The sequence below is a fragment of the Rhamphochromis longiceps genome, linkage group LG7 (assembly GCF_057381845.1).
Source record: "Rhamphochromis longiceps isolate RC_006_pf linkage group LG7, R_longiceps_female_GT1.1, whole genome shotgun sequence".
Lineage (NCBI taxonomy): Eukaryota > Metazoa > Chordata > Actinopteri > Cichliformes > Cichlidae > Rhamphochromis > Rhamphochromis longiceps.
This window is the reverse complement of record NC_140563.1, coordinates 57,421,682-57,445,517: the sequence shown is the minus strand read 5'-3', so window position 1 is coordinate 57,445,517 and position 23,836 is coordinate 57,421,682. Positions and strand designations below refer to the sequence as shown.

At 39.6% G+C, this 23,836-nt stretch overlaps 2 protein-coding genes across 4 annotated transcripts in view; both read right to left on the bottom strand.

Annotated features, from left to right (window-relative positions):
• ttc28 (tetratricopeptide repeat domain 28) overlaps positions 1–13,498 on the bottom strand; it is a 163,676-nt gene extending 150,178 nt beyond the window's left edge. For all 3 annotated transcript variants that reach the window (XM_085414538.1, XM_085414540.1, XM_085414541.1), the window contains exons 1-2: positions 13,223–13,498; positions 5,363–5,725 (exon numbers count right to left, since the gene is read on the bottom strand). In XM_085414538.1, coding sequence (XP_085270664.1) covers positions 5,363–5,725; positions 13,223–13,252 — 393 coding nt within the window. In that variant the 5' untranslated portion in view covers positions 13,253–13,498. The remainder of the gene's footprint in view (positions 1–5,362; positions 5,726–13,222) is intronic.
• Positions 13,499–16,205: 2,707 nt separating this feature from the next.
• On the bottom strand, positions 16,206–22,834 carry pla2g3 (phospholipase A2 group III). Its single transcript, XM_085414537.1, has 7 exons — positions 22,216–22,834; positions 20,613–20,745; positions 20,379–20,513; positions 18,630–18,976; positions 18,417–18,540; positions 17,989–18,099; positions 16,206–17,493 (listed from the first exon to the last, which is right to left on the bottom strand). The coding sequence occupies exons 1-7, from the start codon at positions 22,733–22,735 to the stop codon at positions 17,277–17,279; spliced, it is 1,587 nt and encodes a 528-aa protein (XP_085270663.1). The 5' UTR covers positions 22,736–22,834; the 3' UTR covers positions 16,206–17,276.
• Between the last annotated feature and the right edge of the window lie 1,002 nt (positions 22,835–23,836).

Here is a 23,836-nt window from a genome sequence, read left to right as displayed (position 1 = left end):
TACGCCTCATCTGTACTGGATTACATCTCCAAAACCACAGACAGTGTCACCACCCAGAAACGGATCACCATGTACCCCAACCAGAAGCCTTGGATGAACCGGGATGTTCGTCTCCTCCTGAAGGCCCGCAACACTGCCTTTAGGTCAGGAGATGCACACGCCTACAGTACAGCCAGGGCTAATCTAAAGAAGGGCATCAAAAAAGCCAAACACCATTACAAAAAGAAGGTAGAAGAACACTTCTCCAACTCCAACCCCCGACGCATGTGGCAAGGACTCCAGACCATCACAGACTACAGGACCACCAAACCCTCCCCCGCATCCTCTGATGTCTCCTTCCTCAACGAGCTCAACAACTTTTATGCTCGTTTTGAGCGAGGGAACCCCACAACCACAACCAAAGCAGACATGACGCCAGACCACCAACCTATGACTCTCTCCCCCACCGATGTAGGAGCGGTGCTGAGCAGGATCAATGTCCACAAGGCTGCAGGCCCTGATGGCATCCCCGGGCGTGTTCTCAGAGCGTGTTCTGGGGAGCTTGCAGGAGTGCTCACAGACATATTCAATCTGTCCTTGGCCCACGCTGTGGTACCGGCCTGCTTCAAATCCACCTCCATCGTCCCGATACCCAAAAACTCCAACCCATCTTGCCTCAATGATTACCGCCCAGTAGCACTCACCCCCATCATCACTAAGTGCTTAGAGCGACTGGTCCTAGCACACTTCAAATCCTGTCTCCCCCCCACCCTGGACCCCCACCAATTCGCATACCGCCGGAACAGGAGCACAGAGGATGCAGTCTCCATCGCAATGCACTCTGTCCTCTCACACCTGGACAACAACAACACCTACGCCAGAATGCTGTTTATAGACTTCAGTTCAGCATTCAATACAATCCACCCCTCACAACTCATCAGGAAACTGACAGACCTGGGTATCAGTTCCCTCATCTGCAAATGGTTACTGGACTTCCTGACCAACCGCCCCCAACATGTCCGGCTGGATAACCGCTGCTCATCTACCATCACAATGAACACCGGTGTACCACAAGGCTGTGTGATGAGCCCTTTCCTCTACTCCCTCTTCACCCACGACTGCAGACCTGCTGATGGTTCCAACACCATCATTAAGTTTGCAGATGACACCACGGTGATTGGCCTCATCAGTGACAACGATGAGGCCGCCTACAGGGAGGAGGTCGATCGTCTGGCTGAGTGGTGCGACAGAAACAACCTGCTGCTTAACACCGAGAAGACCAAGGAGCTCATCGTGGACTACAGGAGGAATGCTGACCCACATCCACCCATCCACATTAAGGGGACGGCTGTGGAGCGTGTGAGCAGCTTCAAGTTCCTGGGAGTCCACATCTCCGAGGATCTCACCTGGACGACCAACTGCTCCAAGCTGGTCAAGAAGGCTCACCAGCGCCTCTTCTTCTTGAGGACTCTGAGGAAGAACCACCTGTCCTCAGACATCCTGGTGAACTTCTATCGCTGCACCATCGAGAGCATCCTGACCAACTGTATAACAGTCTGGTACGGGAACTGCTCTGCCTCGGACCGGAAGGCGTTGCAGAGGGTCGTGAAAACTGCCCAGCGCATCGCCGGAGCACCACTTCCTGCCATAAAAGACATCTACAGGAAGCGGTGTCTGAAAAGGGCTGGGAAAATCATCAAAGACCCCAGTCACCCATCACATGGACTCTTCACCCTCCTGCCCTCTGGGAGGCGCCACAGGAGCCTCCGGACTAAGACCTAAGACTAAGACCACCAGGTACCGGAACAGCTTCTTCCCCACAGCTGTCAGACTCCTGAACTCTGCCTCCTGACATCTGACCCACGTTAAACTCATGGACTGAACATACACACACCCACAATGGACAACTGTACCCTCAAACACAATAATAACATGGACTGAACCACCACTCACAACCACTAGCACTTTATATAGCCTCTGTAGAAACTATCTACACCCTCACTTATCTTAACTGCACTACTGTATAGCTCTGTGTAAATAATCATTCTGTACATTCGATAATCTTTAATCCTACAACTGTTTACAACTTGCATAGTTCCCATTTCTGTATAGCTGTATATCCCAGATTCTGTAAAGTTATTTATTTCATATTCTGTATAGTTTTTCATATTTATATCCTGTTCATATCCTGTACATACTTATAGTTATAGAATATTCACAACATACTTCATACCGTGTACATTATAACATACCATAATAGACCCATTTCTGTAATATACTCACATATCTATATTATTGCTAATATATATTGTAATATATCTATATCACTAAAGCACTTCTGGATGGATGCAAACTGCATTTCGTTGCCCTGTACCTGTGCATGTGCAATGACAATAAAGTTGAATTCTATTCTATTCTATTCTATTTTCCACATTTCTGGGTTTTGTACAATCACTATCGATTCTTACTGTTAATGTAAAGCTTAAAATGTCTCACAAACACCTGCACTGACATTTTTCAAATGCAAGGAAAAAGAACATTTGTTTGGGACTACATTTAGTGACAGATTGATCTGGAATGATTATATGCTATATTTACAAGCAAAGAATGCTTTACCCTAAAATAATTAGTCACGATAACTGGACGGACAGCAGTTCAACAGTCACTGATATTTTGGAGGGTACGTGCTCAAGCACAAAAAGGGCACATACTGTAAGTAGTATTTTAAAAAGTACATTGTGCACAATAACAAATGTATTAGCTACTTGCTTGCTTTTCACAGTCTGACCTTTGGGTGAAGTTATCAGAACATTCACTCCTGGAAAGACTGTCTTGAATATTTTAAACTGAATAATCACTAGAATGATGGACTTCCCAGACTGATGGGAAGGTTTATATTCACCATGTTTTCTCTTGCTGGCTCTCTGCGTTTTCAGATTTATATTTTCTGCCTATTTAAAACCCTTTTCCTGCCATCATTGTGCAGTGTTCTGTGTTCTTTGAGCTACATTAGTAAGTCAGTCACTCTTTTGACCCCCTACAATACATCCTGATTTTCTAGAGGTGAATTTAGATTTTTGGTTTTGGCTCAACAAACTCTTCAGCAAAAACATTTCCCATCAGCATCATAATCTCAGCTGATCCATAAACGATACCTCATCCAAGATCAGTTATCTAGCCTTTAATCTGCTACAATGCCAAGCAGACGTCTTTACTTGTGGGACCCAAAAGTACGGCAGTCTGTGTGGTGAAGCAAAACTTTCCCATACTGCTATAAGCTTAGATATTTGAATAAGTAATGCACCTGTTTTCAGGGGGGAAAAAAGAAAAAGCTTCTGTGAAAGCACTTAACAACTTCTCAAAAACACACAAAGCCCGTGTAGGCATGACAGAAAACATTCATACGCAAAAGAGCCAGATCTACAAAAGAGAGACACTTTCACAAGAAAAGCTTTCGCTCCTGCAGCAATTTTACGTCTGTGATGTAACTTCATTTGAATCACAAAGAAAGAAAAAGCTTTCTCAAATCTTTGCACTGAATGCAGGAGAGAGAGAAAAGGACGAAAACAAAATCAAAAATGCAAAGAAGTCCTCCTTTTCTGTACGGTGTTGTTATCCAGATAAGCACACAAATATAAGCGACTTTTGACCAGCTACACCCCTCAGTTCCCATGACGGAGTCGACTCATTTTGTGTTTGTGATACAGAGACTGTGTGTTTGAGCCTGTTGTGCCAACAGAAAAGTCGACAGGGGCAGCACTAGGGCAAGCTGTGGGAGGCTCACAGAAAAGAAGAAAAGAAAAAAAGCAGACACCGAGGCCGGGTTGATGAAGAGCCGAAAGAAGGAACTCAAGCAGAAATAAATTCCCCCCCGCCCCCCCCCTTCAGAAAGACCCCCTCTTATTGGTAGTTCATTAGTCTTGATCTTGCCTTTGACCCACAGTAAATGCTGCAGCAAGCACACTGCTATGACACCGCCACTATACAAGCACAGACACAGGAATGCTGCTTCTGTTATTGTCTTTAAGTGCCAAACTCAGGCCAAGGCCTAGCCAGGGTTTCAAAAACAAACTAACAACCGTGCAAGGTTTTCACTCACTCACTCACACACACACACACACACACACACACACACGCACACACACACACACACACACACCACTTCCGTCCATTCTCTCTCACAGAGAAAGGAAGTGGAGTCGAACTGGCCGAGCCCCAGCTGTCCAGACAGAGGTAGCCTGGCAAACCCAGTCTCCTGCCTGCCTACTTCCTCCTCTGAATGGCTGTAAAAGACTCACAGAGCATTTGCTGTCCTTCAGTGCTCACTGTTTTGTAAGATGTAGAGAGCCACTTCAAGTGTAAAGAAGTACTTAAATGTACTTTCTGCGATGCACAAGAGTGATAGTCTCAACCCTAATTTTTACGTGATCACATTTTGTCCCCCGCCTCTGTTTTGTTTTTAGGGCAAACCCAATAGAAGTTTTGCTCTCTGGGACTCAGAAGTTACATTGTGGGCCCCTCTTTGCTTAGTGAACATCTGCCTACATTTTCCATCAGTATTTATCCCCACAGTGGGCTGCCCACTGTGGGTCATGTGGCTCTGGCCATAGTGCCCCCACATGAGACCATAAGAAGCATGTTGCTGGGTGTTAGCACCATTGTTTCCTTCACTAACAATGCTGGGATTGTGATATAGTAAGAAAAAAATGTGTGATAGCTGAGAAACCTACTTGTTACATACTTCTTCAATATCCAAAATATGATCTTTGTACAACAGGAAAAAAATAGTACTGATACATTAGCAGTGAACATAAATAGTCCAGCTCTCTATCATCACTGTCATCACAATGTTTCTCCTAATCCTTGCATATTTACAGGGACATCTCTGAGATCTATGTGTGTGCTGTCCTTTTTAAACAGCTGCCAAACAAAGAAAGACTATAAAGGACAAGATAAACAACATGTTATAAAAAGCACAACAAGCAGGCTGCAGCATCTAAATAGTAGACCTCTATTCAGCTGCCACACACTGTTAAAAATTCAAACTCTAGAAAAACACACCATCTGACGAGATTTTGAAAGGAAAGAGAGAAAATAAGGGTCTGCTTCGTTCTGAGCTGCACGCAGATCATTAAAGTCCAAGTTCAAAAATGAACTTGATCAAAGATCACCATCACATGACAACCTGCGCATAAAATGAGGCTGAGCTTTCACAGAGGATAGCATATTGATTCTAAGTGTTTATAGTTAGCAGTTTTTTTGCTTTTCAGTATACACACAAGCCATACATCCTTCTCACATTCATTTAAGAAAGTCTCAGGAACAGCAACTTTACCACAATCTCATTTGAAATGTGTGATTGGCCAAGGGTCCAACCTCTTACCTTGGGCCATTTGGGGTTGATGAGTCGTGCTTTAATTGCATCATCCAACGCGGTGCTGTACTCGCCCAGTCTCAGATATGCTGCAGAGCGGTTACTGTACAAAATGCAGTTTTGGGGATCGGCAGTCAGGGCTTCACTGTAAAGGCGAACAGCCAGTTCAAATTCCCCCTGCTGGCAGGCCTGATTACTGCGACGCACCCGCTCGAGAAATTCAGCTTTGCTAAGGGCTGGGGGTCCAGTGCCAGACAGTCGATCGGCTCTTTTTACCATCTGGGCTGAAAGGATCACAGGTGCAGGAGAAGAGGTCGATGACGAAGAAGGGTCGGTGGTCCTGCTGGTGGAGCGAGAACCAAAAAGAGAGAACTGAGGAGAGAAGAAGCAAAAGGGAGGAGAAAAAGGGAGAAAGGGGAAGAGCAGGGTTAAATGTTTTGCAACTAGAGAAGAAATCTTTATTTTACTCACTGTTTGACATAAAATTTTTGGCAAATGAAATAATAAACCGTTATCACCATCAACAAATGAATTCATTACTTCATTCAATCATATTTATATAGTGCCAACTTATTATTTGAAGGTAGAGACCCTGCATAGAAAAAAACTGATCATGTGCCAATAACCATGAAACAGCAGGTCTTCCTGTCTTAATGGGCAGAAACTCTTTTAGTAGCATTTGTAGGACCAATAGCAATGATGATTATCATGAAAGCATATTGTCAATCAAATAGATGAGTTATAAAATCGATTCACCTAGCATGCAGAGTTGTGAAAGGAGAAGTATACAAACTGTCAAAACAGTTTTCCATATCAGGATGTAAGCATGTTTTTAATGCATGTTCAGCATTTTAACAAGACACCCTGTGGGGATTGATTACCTTATGGAGCCAGCCTCAAGTGGCCATTAGAGGAACTGAGATTTGTGACATTTGGTTTTGGGTTCAAATTTCATTTCCAAAGGTAGCTGCTTTGGGTTTCCCCATCTCCCACTGATGAATATCATTGCTCTTCAGACATCACCTCTACAAAACAACTGTGATGCTGTTCATTTTAATAGTCTAAATGCTTCATTTAATTATTGCTTAACTGGTGAACTTGTACTAATTTTTCATATCATTATATTGCTGCGGTATTAGAGTGGTTTGCACACATTCCTGGTTTAATCCCTGGAGGAGCCTGACCCTGAACTGCATAGGTGGAATTAAATTGATGGACGTTACCATGGTAAACATAGATGTTAATATTAGGAAGTTTAGAATTTTCATTGCATAGCCCTTTTAGTGGAAAAGGGTGGAGTGCCAACTCGGTGTCAGGGACAAGACCCTGCACCAAGTGGAGGAGTTTAAGTCTCTCGGGGTCTTGTTCAAGAGTGATGGGAGAAGGGGGCGGGAGATCGCCAGACGTATTGGTGCAGCGGCTGCAGTGATGCGGACGCTGTACCGGTCTGTTGTGGTGAAGAGAGAGCTGCGTGTAAAAGCAAAGCTCTCAATTTACCGGTCGATCTACGCCCCTACCCTCACCTATGGTCACGAGCTGTGGGTAGTGACCGAAAGAACGAGACGGCGGAAATGGGCTTCCTCCGAAGGGTGACTGGCCTCTCCCTTAGAGATGGGGTGAGAAGTTCGACCATTCGGGAGGATGACTACAGCATGTGACCAAAAGCACCAGAAAAAACTATTTCATATAGTATTTTTGGATGCTAGTATTTGTGTGTTTTATAAAGGCATCGGGTGATTTGTTTAGAATTTGGGTGCACTATTATTGGGTGTAGCAGCTATTTCAAATCTCACTGAACTGAGGTGCATAGGAGCAAAGGGTGACATGTACAAAAGTTGAGCCCAGCTATCACATATTTTTAGCTGTTTCAATAAAAAAGCTGTTCACAGTGTTGTTTCAAAAGAAAATGTTCTTTCAGTGCTATTACAAAAGTTATTTAAAAAAAAAAAACCTTCCTGCATGCAGATTTCTATCCAACACAACACCAAACTGAAGCTGTTTCATTTGCATGATATGATCCAGTAGTTATTAGCAAATGGGATACCAAACTAGTGCCAGCACTTTTTCTTTCTGCACACTGGTACCAGCTTGAATTCCTCCGAGAGTTACAGAGACAGAAAGGAGGAAAGTCAGAGACTTAGTAAGATACAGGCTCTGTTCTTCTTGTTAGTTTCCGTCTCTGAAACTTTGTGTAAAATGTGCACACTGAAGTTCCCTTTCTGTAGCTTTAACATTGAAATGCTGCCTCCCTCTCTGATCTGGTGTTTCCAAATTTGTCCTTTCACCAGTGCTTACACGAAGGCTTTCATTATCTCTCTCTATTTCCCTTCACACACACACACACGCACACACACACACACACACACACACGCACGCACACACACACGCACACACACACACTGAATTGTTTGGATACGCATTTAAAATATGCAGACTGGAAGGATTCCTAAAACTTGCAAATGCATCACCCAACAGTGGATTGAGAGGAGTAAAGGAAATGAAGGCTTTTTGAAGTGTACTGATTATTCACCTCATGTATGCATATATCACATGAGTGACATAAGAACTAACACTGATTTATTTCTTGAAGAATACTGTCTCATTAATTAATATCTGCTGATAAAGTAAAACATGAAATAAATATATGTATTTATAAGTAAGCTGACTCAGTAAACAAATGGAATTAGATGAATTATAAAAACTTTTTACAGATCAAATATTCATGATAAACTTTAAAAAATAACACAAAACAATTGAGGAGAGCATTGCATTCACAAATATATTGACTTGAACTTATATTTACGTGTATTCATGTCAATTATCCTTTTTTATTTTAGTATCCTTTCCTTTTAACTCCAAACCACGTTAGCCACTTCAGTCAGCTGTGTTTCTTGTTCCTGCTGCTTATAAAAAATAAGGTAAAAGAGCTTTTGTGTTTAAAGACTATCAGACTGGAACAATTTACCTGTTGAGAACAAACCAGTTTCATTACTTGCATGGCTTCTCTTCCTACTTTGAGAAGCAGTCGTCCTGTTTACTTTTTTATTAAAATATTTTTGATTCTTTGCCATCTACCTGCATGGGTTTTTTTTTTCATTTACTTACTTTTACATTAAAAGCATAGTAGTGATTTGTAATGGCTTTAAAATGACTTTTAATGATTTCATTGAACTGTTCTTTTCCAGAGTGAAATGATTGTAAGGCATACATCTTTTATGACTTTAATGACATGAATTTGAACTCAGAGACGATTTAAATTTGTTGGTCTCATGGCACAGACCCACCTTGTTTGTGTAGTCTACGAGTTTTCAATAGGGTTGAGCTTCGGGCTTTGGGAGGGCGATTCTGGAAACTTAATGGTTGCCTACTTTATTCAGTTCAATTCAATTCAGTTTTATTTATATAGCATCAAATCACAACAACAGTTGCCTCAAGCTGCTTTATATTGTAAGGTAAAGATCCTACAATAATACAAAGAAAACAGAGAAAACCCTAATAGTCATATGACCCCCTATGAGCAAGCATTTTGGCAACAGTGGGAAGGAAAAACTTCCTTTTAACAGGAAGAAACCTCTGGAGGACTCAGGGTCAACGAGGGGTGGCCATCTGCTGCGATCAGTTGGGGGTGAGCGGATGAAACAGGAGAGCAGTTTTGATGCCTGTTGTGATTATTATCATGTTAGAAAAACTTGTGTCCAAGTTTCAATCATCTAACTGCTGATTTAAGGTGAAACTCGGTCCTTTTTTATTATTTCATCCACTTTGTGCAATGTATCAGTACCATTGGCAACAAAACAGCCCCAGAACATGATGAATTTAGATTCACTACCACCATGATGTTTGAAAGCTGGTACAGTGCAAGTACAGTACAAGTTTGAAAGCCTAACCTTTACTTTGTGGCTTGTCCACACGAGCAGCTACAAATTTCAATCAAGTTTGAGAGTGTCAAGTTTTGTTCAGGGGCTTCTCCATCACTATCAATCTGCCACTCCCGTCATTCATGACCCTGAGATACTCAAACTCCACTTTGGTCAGCAACTCATCCGTGAACCAGAGTGGGGACTTCGCCCTTTTCCTGCTGAGAACCATAGCCTTGGACTTGGACGTGCTAATTGTCATTCTCGCCACTTCATCCTCACAAGAGCATCACCTGATGATGCCAAAGTGGATGCCTTATGCCACTTGGCTCTGCCTAAAAGTTCTGTCTGAAATATTCTGAAGAGAATCGGTCACAAAATAAATTCAAATGTGTGCATCCAATTCTTGTTTTTTAAAGTAATTAAAGAGGTATGCTGTGCAACCATTCCACTATATAAAATGCAGTGTTTGAAGAAATCACTAAAAGCTCCAAGTTCCCATGAGATTCATGCCCATGATTACAAACCTCTGACCACAGCTACATATATATTGGGACCTGTTTGAAAACAAGATGCTGCTGCTGTGTGCCCATGTGCTGTAAAGATTAAAGTCTGATTAAAGTCTCAGTGTAAGCCACAGTTTAGAAGAGCACTGCTATACACAAGTTTCCACATAACAACAATGTGTGAAAATGCTAATTTTCATTGTTTTTCTCTTTTATTACATTATTTTCATTAATGTGCCAGGTTGTTATGAGGTTCTAGTTCTGATATGACGAATGTTACATAAAACACAGGTAAATAAAGAATATCACATACAGTATTGTCTGTACTGAACTAAAACTGTTCCTGAACTTGAATGCAACTAGTAGAGTGCAAGAAGAAAAACTACTCTAAGTGGACTTCTGCATTCATACACATTCCACTGATAGCTGTGTTATACACATTTTTGTGTTACACTGTTCTTAAACAGAGCTCTGGCTTAACTGAAACTTCTCTGTAATGTTGTGCACCTGTGGGTAAAATACTTTGTTTCCAAATGGAGAGGATATGTTTGTGTATGAGTGAAAACTGGAAAATAGAAACCTGGAGTCTAATGTATCAAATGGTTAAGTGCTTATTTGGCTAATCACTCAATACAAAAACAATCCTGCCAGTTCATCTAAAGGATCAGTTATGATCACCTTGTTTTTATGTCTGTTTTTAAATCTATCTGTGATATTTTAGTCACCAGAGCTTACTTACATTTCCCTGAATGCAGATTGTTTTTTCTAGCCCAATTTCTCCTCTATCTTTCTATAGCTATTTACATATAAACTACCGTACAAATGAAAATCTGCTCGAGTTGGCTGGAGGTTTGACCATGTAGGTTCACCTCAGTCTTGCATTACAGACTTGTGTGTCTACATGTTTAAAAGCAGAGGTTTGTTGGTCTGGAGTATTCAGGTGTGTTAACACAATGACACAATTTTTGCAGGAATAGATGTCCCAACAAATTCACACCAATGTGAGACCATGCAAAGAAACTGCAACAAAACAAAACAAAATGTTAAAGTTCTTGACAGTAGAATTATAAAAAGAAAGAACAAGCATGGTTAATGCTGCTGAATGCTGTGTTCTACAATAATAATAATAATAATAATAATAATAATATTATTATTATTATTATTATGGGCCATACTTTTTTTCCACATGACTTGCATTAGCATTTCTGGTTTGTAGAGGAGCAGAGTTGAGTCATCTGTTTGTTTCATGTTCCTGTAGCAGCTTATTAATAATGTTGCTGCTTACACACAGACACACCCACACATACACACACACACACACACACACACACACAGCTGTCCCAGTGTGTAGACGGTAGCACCAACTCACTCAGGAGACAGGTTATCAGAAGTGTCACTGCTGATATGTACTTTCTGCATTTGGCTGTAGAGCAAAAACTACAACACACACACACACACACACATTACAGAAGAAAGTGTCAGGTTGCATTCCAGAAGTTTACAAAGAATTTATTTTTGAGGAACAACACTGCCAAACGACAGGAACACAACATGAATATCCTGTGGCAGTCCTTCCACGATTACACACAAACACACACTTCCCCTTTGTTCTGTCTTACTACTCCCAGCCCCATTTTCAGCCCAGGTCACAGGGAGTACATTCCTGGTAAAAATATAGAGACAGAAAGAGACTGATGGGACGAGTACCTGAAAGAGAGGAAACTGTTTGCCTAAAACTGGCCGTTAGATCTTTAATGTGTCATATCGTCGATGGGGCGTCAATGAAACAAGCTGTAGCTGTATGCAGCTGTATGTATAAATGTGTGACATAATGCTAAGGGCAACAAAGATGGAATAGTTCAGATTATGTTTGAAAGGTACTGGAAATCTGACTAAACTGAATATTAGCAGTTAGTTGCAACTGTGATACTATAATGTACCTGCATGCGTGGTTTCAGTTTCTCCGGTGTAATGTAATTTATTTATTTTTTATTTGTCAGTCAGTTGTAATATCAAAAATATATTTGAGCTTTTGGACTGTTGAGAAAGATTATTTAAAGGATATGAAATGTGTCACTATTTTCTGACACTTTATAGAATAAAACAAATAATCAGTTATTTAAGATTTTCACATAAACATGCTTTTGATAAATATACATTTTATTGTGAATGTTTTTTGACAAATATGTATACAGTAAAAGAAAGGAGAAAAAAAAAAGAAAAATGGTCTTGACCAGTCACACCTGGTGATTATTATCAAATCATCTAATAGTTTAGACTCTTTACATGGTGGGGCAAAGGAGGGGCAAGAGGTCTAGACAGAGTGGCACATGCCTCTTTAGTAGTGAAAATCTCCTATGTAACTGAAGTCAACAAAATATCCACAAAAACACTTTAAAACTCTTTATGGCATCATTATTGCTTCTATCTCTTTTCTTCTCCTTTAGATGGGTAGGCTTAGAGAATTAGTTTTTACAAGTATTTTAAAGACATAAAAGTTGGGGGGAGCAAGAATATACTCACTTTTTAAAGATGGCATTGCTTATTTCAGCAAGACAGTTCCACGCAGCAGAAAACTGTCTGTCGCATTATGAAACCAATGCAAGGACACAGGAGTCCTTAACCTGTATAGCCAAAGAAATCATACTACAAGAATAGGAAAACCTTAGACAGAGTTTCTTGAGTTTAACATTTAATATGTTATTCTTGTAATTTCTTCAGTTAAAGCTACATTTTCTTTTTGCAAATTATTGTTCTTTAAATGTATCTCTTGCATATCATCCCAAGTTTTTGTGTCACTTCTACAGAAGTGACAATTTTTACATTTTAAAGCTGAGAATAATTCCACTTACCAAAACCATTAAAATTTAAAATAACTCTCTACAAAGCTCTCAGATATTTATTTTAGTCTGTATAACAAAGTATGTCCTGCCAATTTCACAGTGTAGCTCTGAAAAAAAAATCCCTGTCACTTTGTAAATGAAACTTCTGAAACTCGTGTCTGCGCCTTGACACTTTCATTTTTGTTTTTTGTACTGACTTTACTGTAACTTTAATTTGCTTTCTACATTCTGATATATTTCACGCTGTAAAAACAACTTACAGTAAAATTACAGTTGGCAACTTAATGAGCTCCTTTGTTTATGTCTTTTGTATTCCATGGTGTTCCTATAATGTCGTTTCCCTTTTAGTCTTCCTTGTATGCATTTAAGGAATACATGCAGTAAAGATGCACTTCTATTCTATTCTGTTTTTAGTTGTATTAGTAAATAAAAATCTGTTTCACAACATCCACAGGTATAAATGAGCCTGTCAGAGCTCAGATGGAGCTGTCTATGAACTCCATGTTTCAAAATAAGCCCTGCACGATGGCAGCTCATCGTGAGATGTCTGTGTGTAAGCGACTTTTTTTTCTCTTCCCAGCCTCTTACCGATGGCGCTGAGCAGCCGCGGTTTGTGTCCTCTGTGAAACCACAAGATAAAGCGACTGTTTCCACTAGCCTTACCTTCTCTTTCCTCGTTCTTGGCTTTTCCATCTCTGCTAAATCCGGCGACCGGAGCTCTAAACTTTCATCCCGCAGCAGCAGCAGAGAGACAGAGAAAAACAGTCATCCAAAGCCAGGGTACAAGTCCACTGTAGGTTATCCAGCGGTATATGTTACCAATAAACTTGAGAGTGAGAGGCTTGTGTGCTATGCAGCGGTGCTCCAAAGTTTCTCTGAGTGAAAGTTAATCCAGACTGCGTGCGCCATGTTCCCACAGGCGAACTTCTCCCCATAGCGGAATTTTTGTCCGGTGAGAGGCGGGGATCCGGTCGGCTCACCAGCTCACAGCAAGGTTTCAATTACTCTTCATGACATCAGAGAGGAGTTGAGTTACCTGACAGATATTCATTTCAGCAGACTTTTACACTGTGTTGGTGTAGTATGTTAACAGGAAGCCATACTTTGTGTAGGAATGAGGACTTGTTTAAAAATATATTATTTTATAGCATTTGGAGTCTATTGTAGAATATAGCCACCTACTCCGAGTGCTAGTGCCCTATACGGTTAAAAATAACGTTTGTTTAAAAAGACTTTAGACTGGAAGAAACATTATTAACATTATTGTGATTGGTGCAAAATTCTATGGACATGTAGACAAAGGGAACAGAGGTATTTAGTAGGTAAGGTGTTAGAGAAATGCAGATGGATAGATAACAGTACATTCTGCAAAAAGGATGAAAATGTCTGTACTAAACATGCACTTTAAGAAGAGGGAAGAACACAGGGTGACATATAAGAGATGAGGAAGGTGCACACAGAGGGTCCACATCTTATGCAAAATGTGCAATCTGAATGATATAGGAGACTGCAAGGTGGTGTCAGAGGAGAATGTCGCTAAACAGCATCAGATGGTTGTCTGTAGGATGCCTTTGTACATTAAGAAGAGGAAGAAAGTGAAGGCAGAGGCAAGGAGTAAGTGAAAGAAGTTGAAGAAAGAAGAATGTTGCACAGAGTTCAGGAAGAAGTTGAGGCATGCTCTGGGTGGAAGGAAAGAGTTACCCGATGTTACCTGTATATTAAAGATGGCCCACTAACAAAACAAATTAGCCTCTTTGACTGTGGTAATACAAACTAAAATATCAAGAAGGTAGGTAAGGCTCTTTGTTGATACTGATTTTTGAATATTTTATGGAATTATACATAAACTACTAACTTTTAACTACTAATACTGTACACTTCACTGTGGTGTGAAAACTACTTTAGATCAAAGCATTTATTGACCAGACATTAACAAAAAACTGAGCACTGTCTCCTAAAGGAACCACGTGACGATCCCACATTCTGAATCATCCAGAAGGAGCCCCATTTGCATATACAATGGTCCCTCGTTTATCGCGGGAGTTACATTCTAAAAATAATCCGCGATAGGTGAAATCCACAAAGTAGCCAGCTTTATTTTTTACAATTATTACAGATGTTTTAGGGCTGTAAAGCCCCTCACTACACATTTTATACACTTTTCTCAGACAGGCATTAACATTTTCACACTTTTCTCTCTTTTTTAAACACTCTCAAAGTTCCAACCTTCGTAGAAAAAAAAGTCCAGTATTATACAATGAAACCAAAGATCAAACCCTGTATTCAGGTCAGGTCAGGACGCAGAACACAATGCACTGAAAAAAAAAAGAAAGCATGCAAAATTGCACACAAAAAAAATCCAGCGAGGTCGCAAAGGTGTCCCGCGTTATCATCATCACCTTTATTTATAAAGCACTTTAAAACAACCACAGCTGACACAAAGTGCTGTACATTGGAACTATATAATAAAGTCACATAAGATATAAATAAAAAGCCAAATAAAAGAAAAAGTAAAATACTTAATTAAATAACTAATTTAGTTACAAGAGAAACTAAGTCTCACTGAGGTTAAAAGCCAAAGAATAAAAGTGGACAGTGAAGGGGCCTCTCTAACATGCAAGGGCAAATTATTCCATAATTCAGGACCCACAATAGAAAAGGCCCCTCTGAGCTTCCTCCTGGATCTCGGTACCTCCAGGAGCAGCTGGTCAGCTGACCTGAGAGACTGACAGGGTGTGTGGGGATGAAGATGCTCACAGAGGTAAGGCGGGGCAAGATTGTGAAGGTATTTAAAAACAAACATGAGAATTTTAAAATGAACTCTAAAAGACATAGGCAGCCAGTACAGAGAGGCAGAGAGTGCAGGCCAAATGTCTTACTTACTCATTTGTGGCAAAAAACTGAGGCCGTCATTTTTATAAATGCATTTTGTTTCTTATTTGTATAGTTAAATATTACGCTCATGCTTGTGATGTGGACATATGCAGTTTATGTGAAGAGATGCCTAACTTAAAGAGTAGAAGCAGGATAATAGCCAGTCTGATTCTGTTTTTATGTCAGTAATGATGCCTACTGACAAACACCTCTAAAGCTCAACATGTGACATTTAAGATCTGGAACTCTCAAGATGTTAAATAGGTTTCATTTTATGTTTTACACTGCGCAAATAAATCTTGAAAGTTTGGCTAAACTTAAAATTAGCTAGCAGGTCTATGCAAAACAGGGAGAAACTATTTGTTTGCTTGAAGTAACTCTGACATAACTCTAACATTTACATTTTTCTTATAGATTAAGCAAACTTGTTAGTGAACACTACTCTGGGTATTGCTAGTAACGGCTTTCAGTCTTTAGCCTAAGCTGCATTCATCACTGCAGTCCTTAGCCTCACATTTACCATACAGTGTTGAGAATGATATTGATTGTCTCGTTTAACTGTTAACAAAAGTAATAACAATAATAATAATATATAATAATAATCTCAATTATTTTGAGAACATTAAGCAAAATCTACATTGCAATCCTTCACAGCGTAGCAAAAATATAGCATTCAAGTCATAAAATTAACAGGTACAAAGAAGACAATGATAACAATGTATCTTAACATTTAACAATATATCTTAACAAACTACTGTTTTTAAATCTAATTAGTTTTTTTTTTTCTTTTTACATCTTACAACATAAAGTACATTTCAACATTTATTTCTTACGTACAGCTATTTAAGTAATTTTTTCTCTTTCATAGCTTTACTTACAACATAATTTGCAGCATTCTGCAACTCATACAGTACAGTGCAAATACTTACATATAGGCTATACATGTGCTGAAACATGAATATAAAACGCATCTACAGTATAGGGTACAGAACTGCAACCATGATTTTATTCTGTGAATACTGAGGTCAACAGTAACCTTTCTTCCAGGACAGCCAAAGCTCCTCCTTTTTAATGAGATGTGTTTTCATGGCAGATATCTCCATCTGTCATCTCAGGAGAAGCACATGTGTTACTATTCATTTTAACAATGGCTCAGCTGAATTGAGTTACTGCAGTGAGTCATTATAGTTTGCCAGCATGGATTATTACAGCTGGCTCTTGAACTTGCACACCTCAATAAAATGCTCTTCTTATTAAATGTTAGTTAGTAAAAAAACTATGGTGTCCTGCTAAGACCTACCAACATTTCTGTTACACTTTAGGAATAAGTTTATCTTGTCCTCAACAAGGCCATTTTGTTCCTTAGGTACAACCTCCACAACATCCCATATAGTAGACACCATAAATACACAGTACAATATTTCATAGTAATCCAAAGTTTTCAGTATTGGATAATAAATAAAGAATTGTAACAAAAAAATATATATATATACACATATATATATATATATATTTCCTTCTCTGTAGGTTTTGCCTAAATAGTATAAAGTCAGTGGAAATAAATCTTCTAAGTTTGTATTGCTGATCTAAAAATTAATTAAATCAAATTAACATGATCTGTGCAGGCCTTAGAACATCAAACGAGAGTTGAAGTTGTCCTGTTAGTCATTATTGACAGAAAGACTTGAGCGTAAAGACAAATAAAGCTTTCCATAAGAGAGACTGACTGTGAAGAAGATTCATCAGGAAATGAACAGGAAAATTTTTTGCTAATCCATGTGAAAATAGATTTCATAGTGTCTTACGTATATAATATTGAACATTAGGACGAGGTTTTTTCCCTTTAGACATTTTTTCTCTTCTTCTTCATTTGTCTGCGTCGGGTCAATCTCAGACACAGTTTGTGGAGCCTCACTTCTCTGTCTTTTCTCTTAGCTCTCCTTGGGTTTGGCCTCCTGAGGTTCAGTTGTACTGCCTGTAGATGGTGTTGCTCCTCCACTGCTACGCTGGTCCACTGATCCTGCTGAGGAAGCTCGGCTTTTACCACGACTAGAGTACAGCTGTTGAATGAAGCAGAAGAACAAATGTTTTGTGATGCTACTTAGTATTTAGTTTTAGTGTTAGAGTTGACATACCTTTACTTTACTTAAAAATGTATATTTCATGCAGTTTTTCTAATCATCCACTACATGGGATTATTTACATACAGAACAAGTATAAAGCTTAAGAGAATGCACGGCTGAACATGTATTTTAAATCACTGTATGCAATGGAAATGTGTGTAGCATCATCTCATGATCCGATGATCAGTATTTCCATTTTTTTAGGCACCAAACTAAAATATGTAGCTGTATATGAAAGATTTAGAATTATAGCTCCATGTCCACAGACTGATGCATGGCCATTTTGACCATTAATGCTATGTCATAATATATCAGTCATAGTGACTGTGTACTTGATCTGACTTCTTCTGTTATACACAGTGATATAACTGTATTATATTCTTTAAAGCTAGGCCAGTTAAATATATCTACTGTATATGTTTGTATACTTACTTGCTGTCTGCCGTGCATTCCTCAAGCAGGAAGCAGGACTGAGACACATGTCCCAGAAGATGAGCTTGCACTTTGGTCAGTTGTCTCTGTTTAGCCAAAGTCTGGAATATTCTAGAAGTACAAAAAGCCCAGTCAAATGAAATGTCCGAGCACATGACAAAGGCAGAGAGCATATGAAAAGGCCACTAGAACAAAAAGAGAACTGGAGAGAGTATCAAAGCAGAACAAAGCCGAGTGCGCTGTTATCTCAGTGTTTGCACATGCCCTGTAATTACTAAGTAAATGTGTGTATTTTAGATATGGTGTGACACATGCTGAAAAATTACCCCCGATCAGATTATTCTAGAAAAAAAAGCAAGTAAAAATTCTCCGTATGACTTCCCTGTACTGGTAATAATACAGAGAATTTACACAGTGTGTTGCCTTACCTGACAGTACAGTTGCAGTGGTAAAGTGTCTTTGGCTCCTGGTTGTAGAAGCCATATTTCTCATGCTGGGATGGGATCTTGTCCCTACACTCATCGATATCCTTATAGATACCACATGACATTGCTGTAGAGAAGCATCGGCAGAAGTGGTCAGTTACTCTGTTGTAGGAAAATCAGTGAATAATATACTGAGATGTGGTTAGTATCAAATACCTGTGATATCAGGGCCTACTTCAGTCACAGTATGATTTTTGGTTGGTACAATGTTCTCCAGATTTTCTCTTCTGTCAGGAACAGATCCCAAAGGTGTCTCTGTTGCATTACTGCCTGTGTATGTTGTAGCGTTAGTAAGAGGAATGATGGAGGCAAAGGGTGTAGGGACTGTGAATGCAGCAGCAGTATTGGAGGAAAGCTGTAAATCTGAAGTGCTATTCTCTAGGAGTTCTGCAGTTGTGGTAGAATTGATCACGGAGCTGTTCATGGTTTCATCTGTTGGCTTAGATTTGTACAATATGGGTGAATGAACCTCAGCATACAGAGCCATTTTAGTCTCCTTACACCTGCAAGTGAACCCAAAGGACGAAAAAATTACAGAAATATTTAGTTTTCTTATTGTTCCCAAGTGTTGACTTGGAAGATGGATGCTTTCTCTCAGATCAAAATTAAGTTACAAATACCAGCCTGAAACCAGTCTGAACCAAAAGAGATCAAAACTATAAACTGTATAGAAAAGATGGACTTAATTCAATTCAATTCAATTTTATTTATATAGCGCCAAATCACAACAACAGTCACCTCAAGGCACTTTATATTGTAAGGTAGACCCTACAATAATACATACAGAGAAAAACCAAACAATCAAATAACCCCCTATGAGCAAGCACTTTGTCAACAGCGGGAAGGAAAAACTCCCTTTTAACAGGAAGAATATCCTCCGGCAGAACCAGGCTCAGGGAGGGGCGGGGTCATCTGCTGCAAACGGTTGGGGGGAGAGAAGGAAGACAGGATAGAAGACACTTAGCTACAGTGACTTCGCCTATTACTTAGTGAGGTATTCACTAAGTCTGGAAACTAGTGATTGAAGCCATGAACTCATCAACTAATCGTTTAAAGAGGTCATAGAGGATGAGAGACTTCACTACAAGCAGACTTCTATCTATCTATCTATCTATCTATCTATCTATCTATCTATCTATCTATCTATCTATCTATCTATCTATCTATCTATCTATCTATCTATCTGTTGCTGAAAACAAGGAGTAATGGCAAGCTTATCTAGTTTTAGTAATAATCAATACTTCATGCTTTATGTATTGATTAGCTGTATATGTAAACTATAATATTCACTAGATAATTAGTTTGGATTTAGCTACACACTCAAAAACTCTCAATTTGGCTATAGCCAAACCTAGAATTAAGTTGCCTGACTAAATTGTTTGAACTAATCCATTTTTGTCATATGAAAAATTATCTTAAAACTTGGTCTTGCATGGAAAAAAAAAGAAAATGTAGCTTGGTGTTTTGACATTACAGGTGAGGTAAATAAGTATGGAGTTAATTTAAGTTAGCTGGTTAGTTGGCTGATAGAGTCAAGCTAGCTTTTTTTTCTTTCTGACTCAGTAAAACTGGGTCAAAAAGATGACACCTTATCAAAGATATTACCTTTAGTCCAGGTATATGCTTTTCAGACTTTTTTTCTAGATGTAAAAAGAGGCGAAAGTCTCCACTGTTTCCTGTAATTAGCTTGAGATCCAATTAGCTTTATCTCGACCAAAGTAGTGAACTACCAAAGCAATTTGTAAACCTGCTCGCAATCTAAGGGACAGATGCCTCAAACCCAGAACAAATAAAACTATAATGGCTGGATACCATGAGAGGTCAGGGAGAAATAACAATACTGGATGAATCATAGACCTTCACAATTACACAAAGTCATTTTATTTCCATCACAGCTTTACTTACATTCCAAACCAGTTTCTCTGTGTACACTGAAGCCGGTGGGAGAATGTAAAGCAGTGCATCTTCAGCAGGTTAAAGAAGGTATATCCCACTACATCAGCTATGCCGTCATCCGCCTCCACCAAACAACTTCGAAACCTTTAACATATTTGATGCCATCATTTTAAGAAAGAATCAACATCAAAGCACATGCAACAAACCAGCTGAAAAATAATCAGGAAAGGATAGGATAATTACTTGTTATCACAGTCACAATGAGACATGGTGAAGATGTTGCTGTTGAAAATGCCAAACTCTGAGTGAAAGGACAGGATGGTGTGTCTGCACTGATCGTGCTCCCGGCAGCAACGGTCGGTCTCTGAAAACACTCCTGCAACAGGTCAAAACATATATAGAAGGTGTGGATTAAAAGACTGTAACATGATTGAAACTCTCCAAAATGTAAATGTCAGTTTACTTGTTGTGATCATTGTTTTTTTTTTTCCTTTCTGTCAGTAATGTTCTTGGGTTTGTTCCCATTCTTTAAGTGTGCCACAAGTATATATATATATATATAGATAGATAGATAGATAGATAGATAGATAGATAGATAGATAGATAGATAGATAGATAGATAGATAGATAGATAGATAGATAGATAGATAGATAGATAGATAGATAGAAAATATAACATTTACATATATTATTTACCCAAAAACCTGAATAAGGTTTATTGCCTTGTTAAGGAAGTGTGGATTTATCTTTTTGTTTGCTGTGAAAAACTGAAACTTCAAACAGGTAAAAATATATGTATAATAATATCAACTTTTTAAATGCTTCTTCAGAAAATTATTGAATTTCATTCAAATTAAAGACAGTCTAAATGGTCATTTTAGTGACTAAAATTAGCAGACAAGAGGGCTAGCAGAGGTGAACATTAGCAGAAAGCTATTAGCAATGACATACCTGTCAAAGCAGCCATATCCTGGAATATCAAGGGGAGAATTATTCCCCATAGAAATTTTTGTAACGGGCTGTAAACATACTTTTTAATGCAGGGATGTTTTGCTTTTTTAGTATGGGAATCTACTCTCTATTTAAAGAAGAGGGCTTTTGAAGAAGGAAGTAAAGCAACTGTAGTTTTTGGCACTTCTGCATAAGCCTCACTTTTCAGCTCCAGAGAGTACAGCTGTGATATTACACAGAAGAGGGAACACCCACTACTTTTTCTGTCTATATCTATATGTACTGCATGCCATCCATCTATTTCAGTTTTTCCTTATCTTCTTCATGGATAAAATATCTACCCTGGACCCATTGTGAGACTAATTTTTAATTTTGGCATTTATAAATGAAATTAGCTACACTTTATGTAGAGACACACTTTAAAAGATGAATACTAAACACAAGGATTTAGCAAGCAAGAAAGGCAGAGGTCAGTTAGTTGAATTATGGGAAATATATGTCCCTAGGCTGTTTCTGGAGTTTGGGAGAGAAGGGGCTAACATAGTTCACTGTCTGTGGCTTTCATTTTGCTCATTTTAAGTCTGTCTCTTGCATGTGTAATAACTTAACTTTTTGCTAAACTTGTTTCATCAACTCATTAACACAGAGTATTTTTAACCCCATATCACTGGTTTCCAACTTTTGAAAGAAATGAAAAATATGTACTTGTGAGCACCATAGCAAGTCGTGCCCAACAGATCAATCAGAATTGAAAGAAAAAATTCAGAAGAAAAATTAAACATAGTTTTGTTTTTTTATCCTTTAAATGTTAGAGCAAACTTTAGTATTAAGGCTCCAAAGGTGGGAAGCACTCCCTGTACATAAGTTCAAAAACGGAGTTCATGGATCCACATACCCAGATCTGAATATGAGGGTGCCTTGTTGCCAGAGCCGCACCAGAGAGTCCCGGGTACAATAAAACCGCGCTTTACACGCTTATGTATGCTGACCTCTGACCTCTCATCTTGACCTTGAACACGAACACTCCTCACCGACCTCTTTCCTGTGGGTTCCCCGAGAGACGCCAGGGAGACGCACTGCCCTTCTGTCTCTAACACGGAGTCCAAATGGACATTTTCATTCGGATGCTCTGAAAAGCCCCGCGCGCGCTCCCGGCACAGAGACAAATAGTTCTGGGTCACCGCTGTGTCGTCGCTCCAAGTGCAGCCAAGCAGAGCGCGCTCCCCGGACCAGGCGGTGTGGTACAGCCGCAGAGATGGAGGGGTCTGCTGCGGGTCGCTACGGAGAAAATTGTAGTGCATTTCTCCGTTAGCAGAAACTTTAGTCCACGTGCAGAGAACCGAGGCTGCTGCTGCGGTGCAGCTCAGGAGTAATGATGTGCAGATGAGAGTAACAAGTGGAGCGATGCGCATCATGGTGGCGGCGGGTCGAGGAGGAAAGCAGCTGAAGGAAACAGGCTGGGAAACGGTTTCACTTCAGTATTGTTGTTTCACTCTCTGAGGACTTACGGACAGATCGACAGATTCCAGGTCGATTTTAAATGAGAAGAGGAGGAGGGGGGTGGTAGAGGAGGAGGAGGGTGCTCGGGTGATCCGGTGGTACTAAAATAAACACAATATCCAAACCACCCATGTGACCTGTTAGCATAGCCAAACACTTTACTCCCGCCCCCACACAGCCAAGCAAGGACACACACACACTATCTGTCCCACATCACAGACAGTGACCATGATACACACTATTGACAACACTCACCAAACCCACCCAGACACATACCCACAGGCAGCACGCTGCTACCAATCTACAAATGTATCTTTAAAAGTGATAGACACGCCCCAAAAACATTCTGACAACCTTATCAGTGTTTTCTGACTGACAGATGGAAATCTCTTGGAACTCCTGGGAGATTTGCTTTTATATTCAGTCCTTTCTCACTTTCTCCAACCTATGTCAAGACAGAAACTTTTAAACCATAATCCAAAAGCCTGCCTGCTTTTGGATTATGGACCTTTTACTACTATTTCTCAATCTTTTTTTTTAATTGACCTAAAGTGAAGCACTGCCCTCTTATGATCTCTAATCACAGGTTATGTCATTAGTGTTAGGTACACTAGGCTGGTGCCAGATTCTGTTGTGCTTTTAATCCTTTATGGGATAAATTCAACAAGCTGTTAGAAATATTCCTCAAAGATTTTGCTCCATGTTGACAGGAGCTGTCAATTACACATCCATGATGTAACTCTAGTTCAACCACATCCCAAAGGGGATCTGTTGGTTTGAGATGTAGTGACAGTGGGGACCATCTGAGTACAGTGAACTCATTGTCAAGAAACCAGTGTCAGAAGATTTGAGCTTTGTAATGCGGAGCGTTATCTGGCTGGAAGCAACTATCAGAAGATGTATGGTTATAAAGGTCCTCAACAACACTGAGTAGTTAGGCTGAGAAGTTTAAATGGTACTCAGTTTATACTAAGGGGTCCAAAGCATGACAAGAAAAAAACTCTTGATAATTTGAT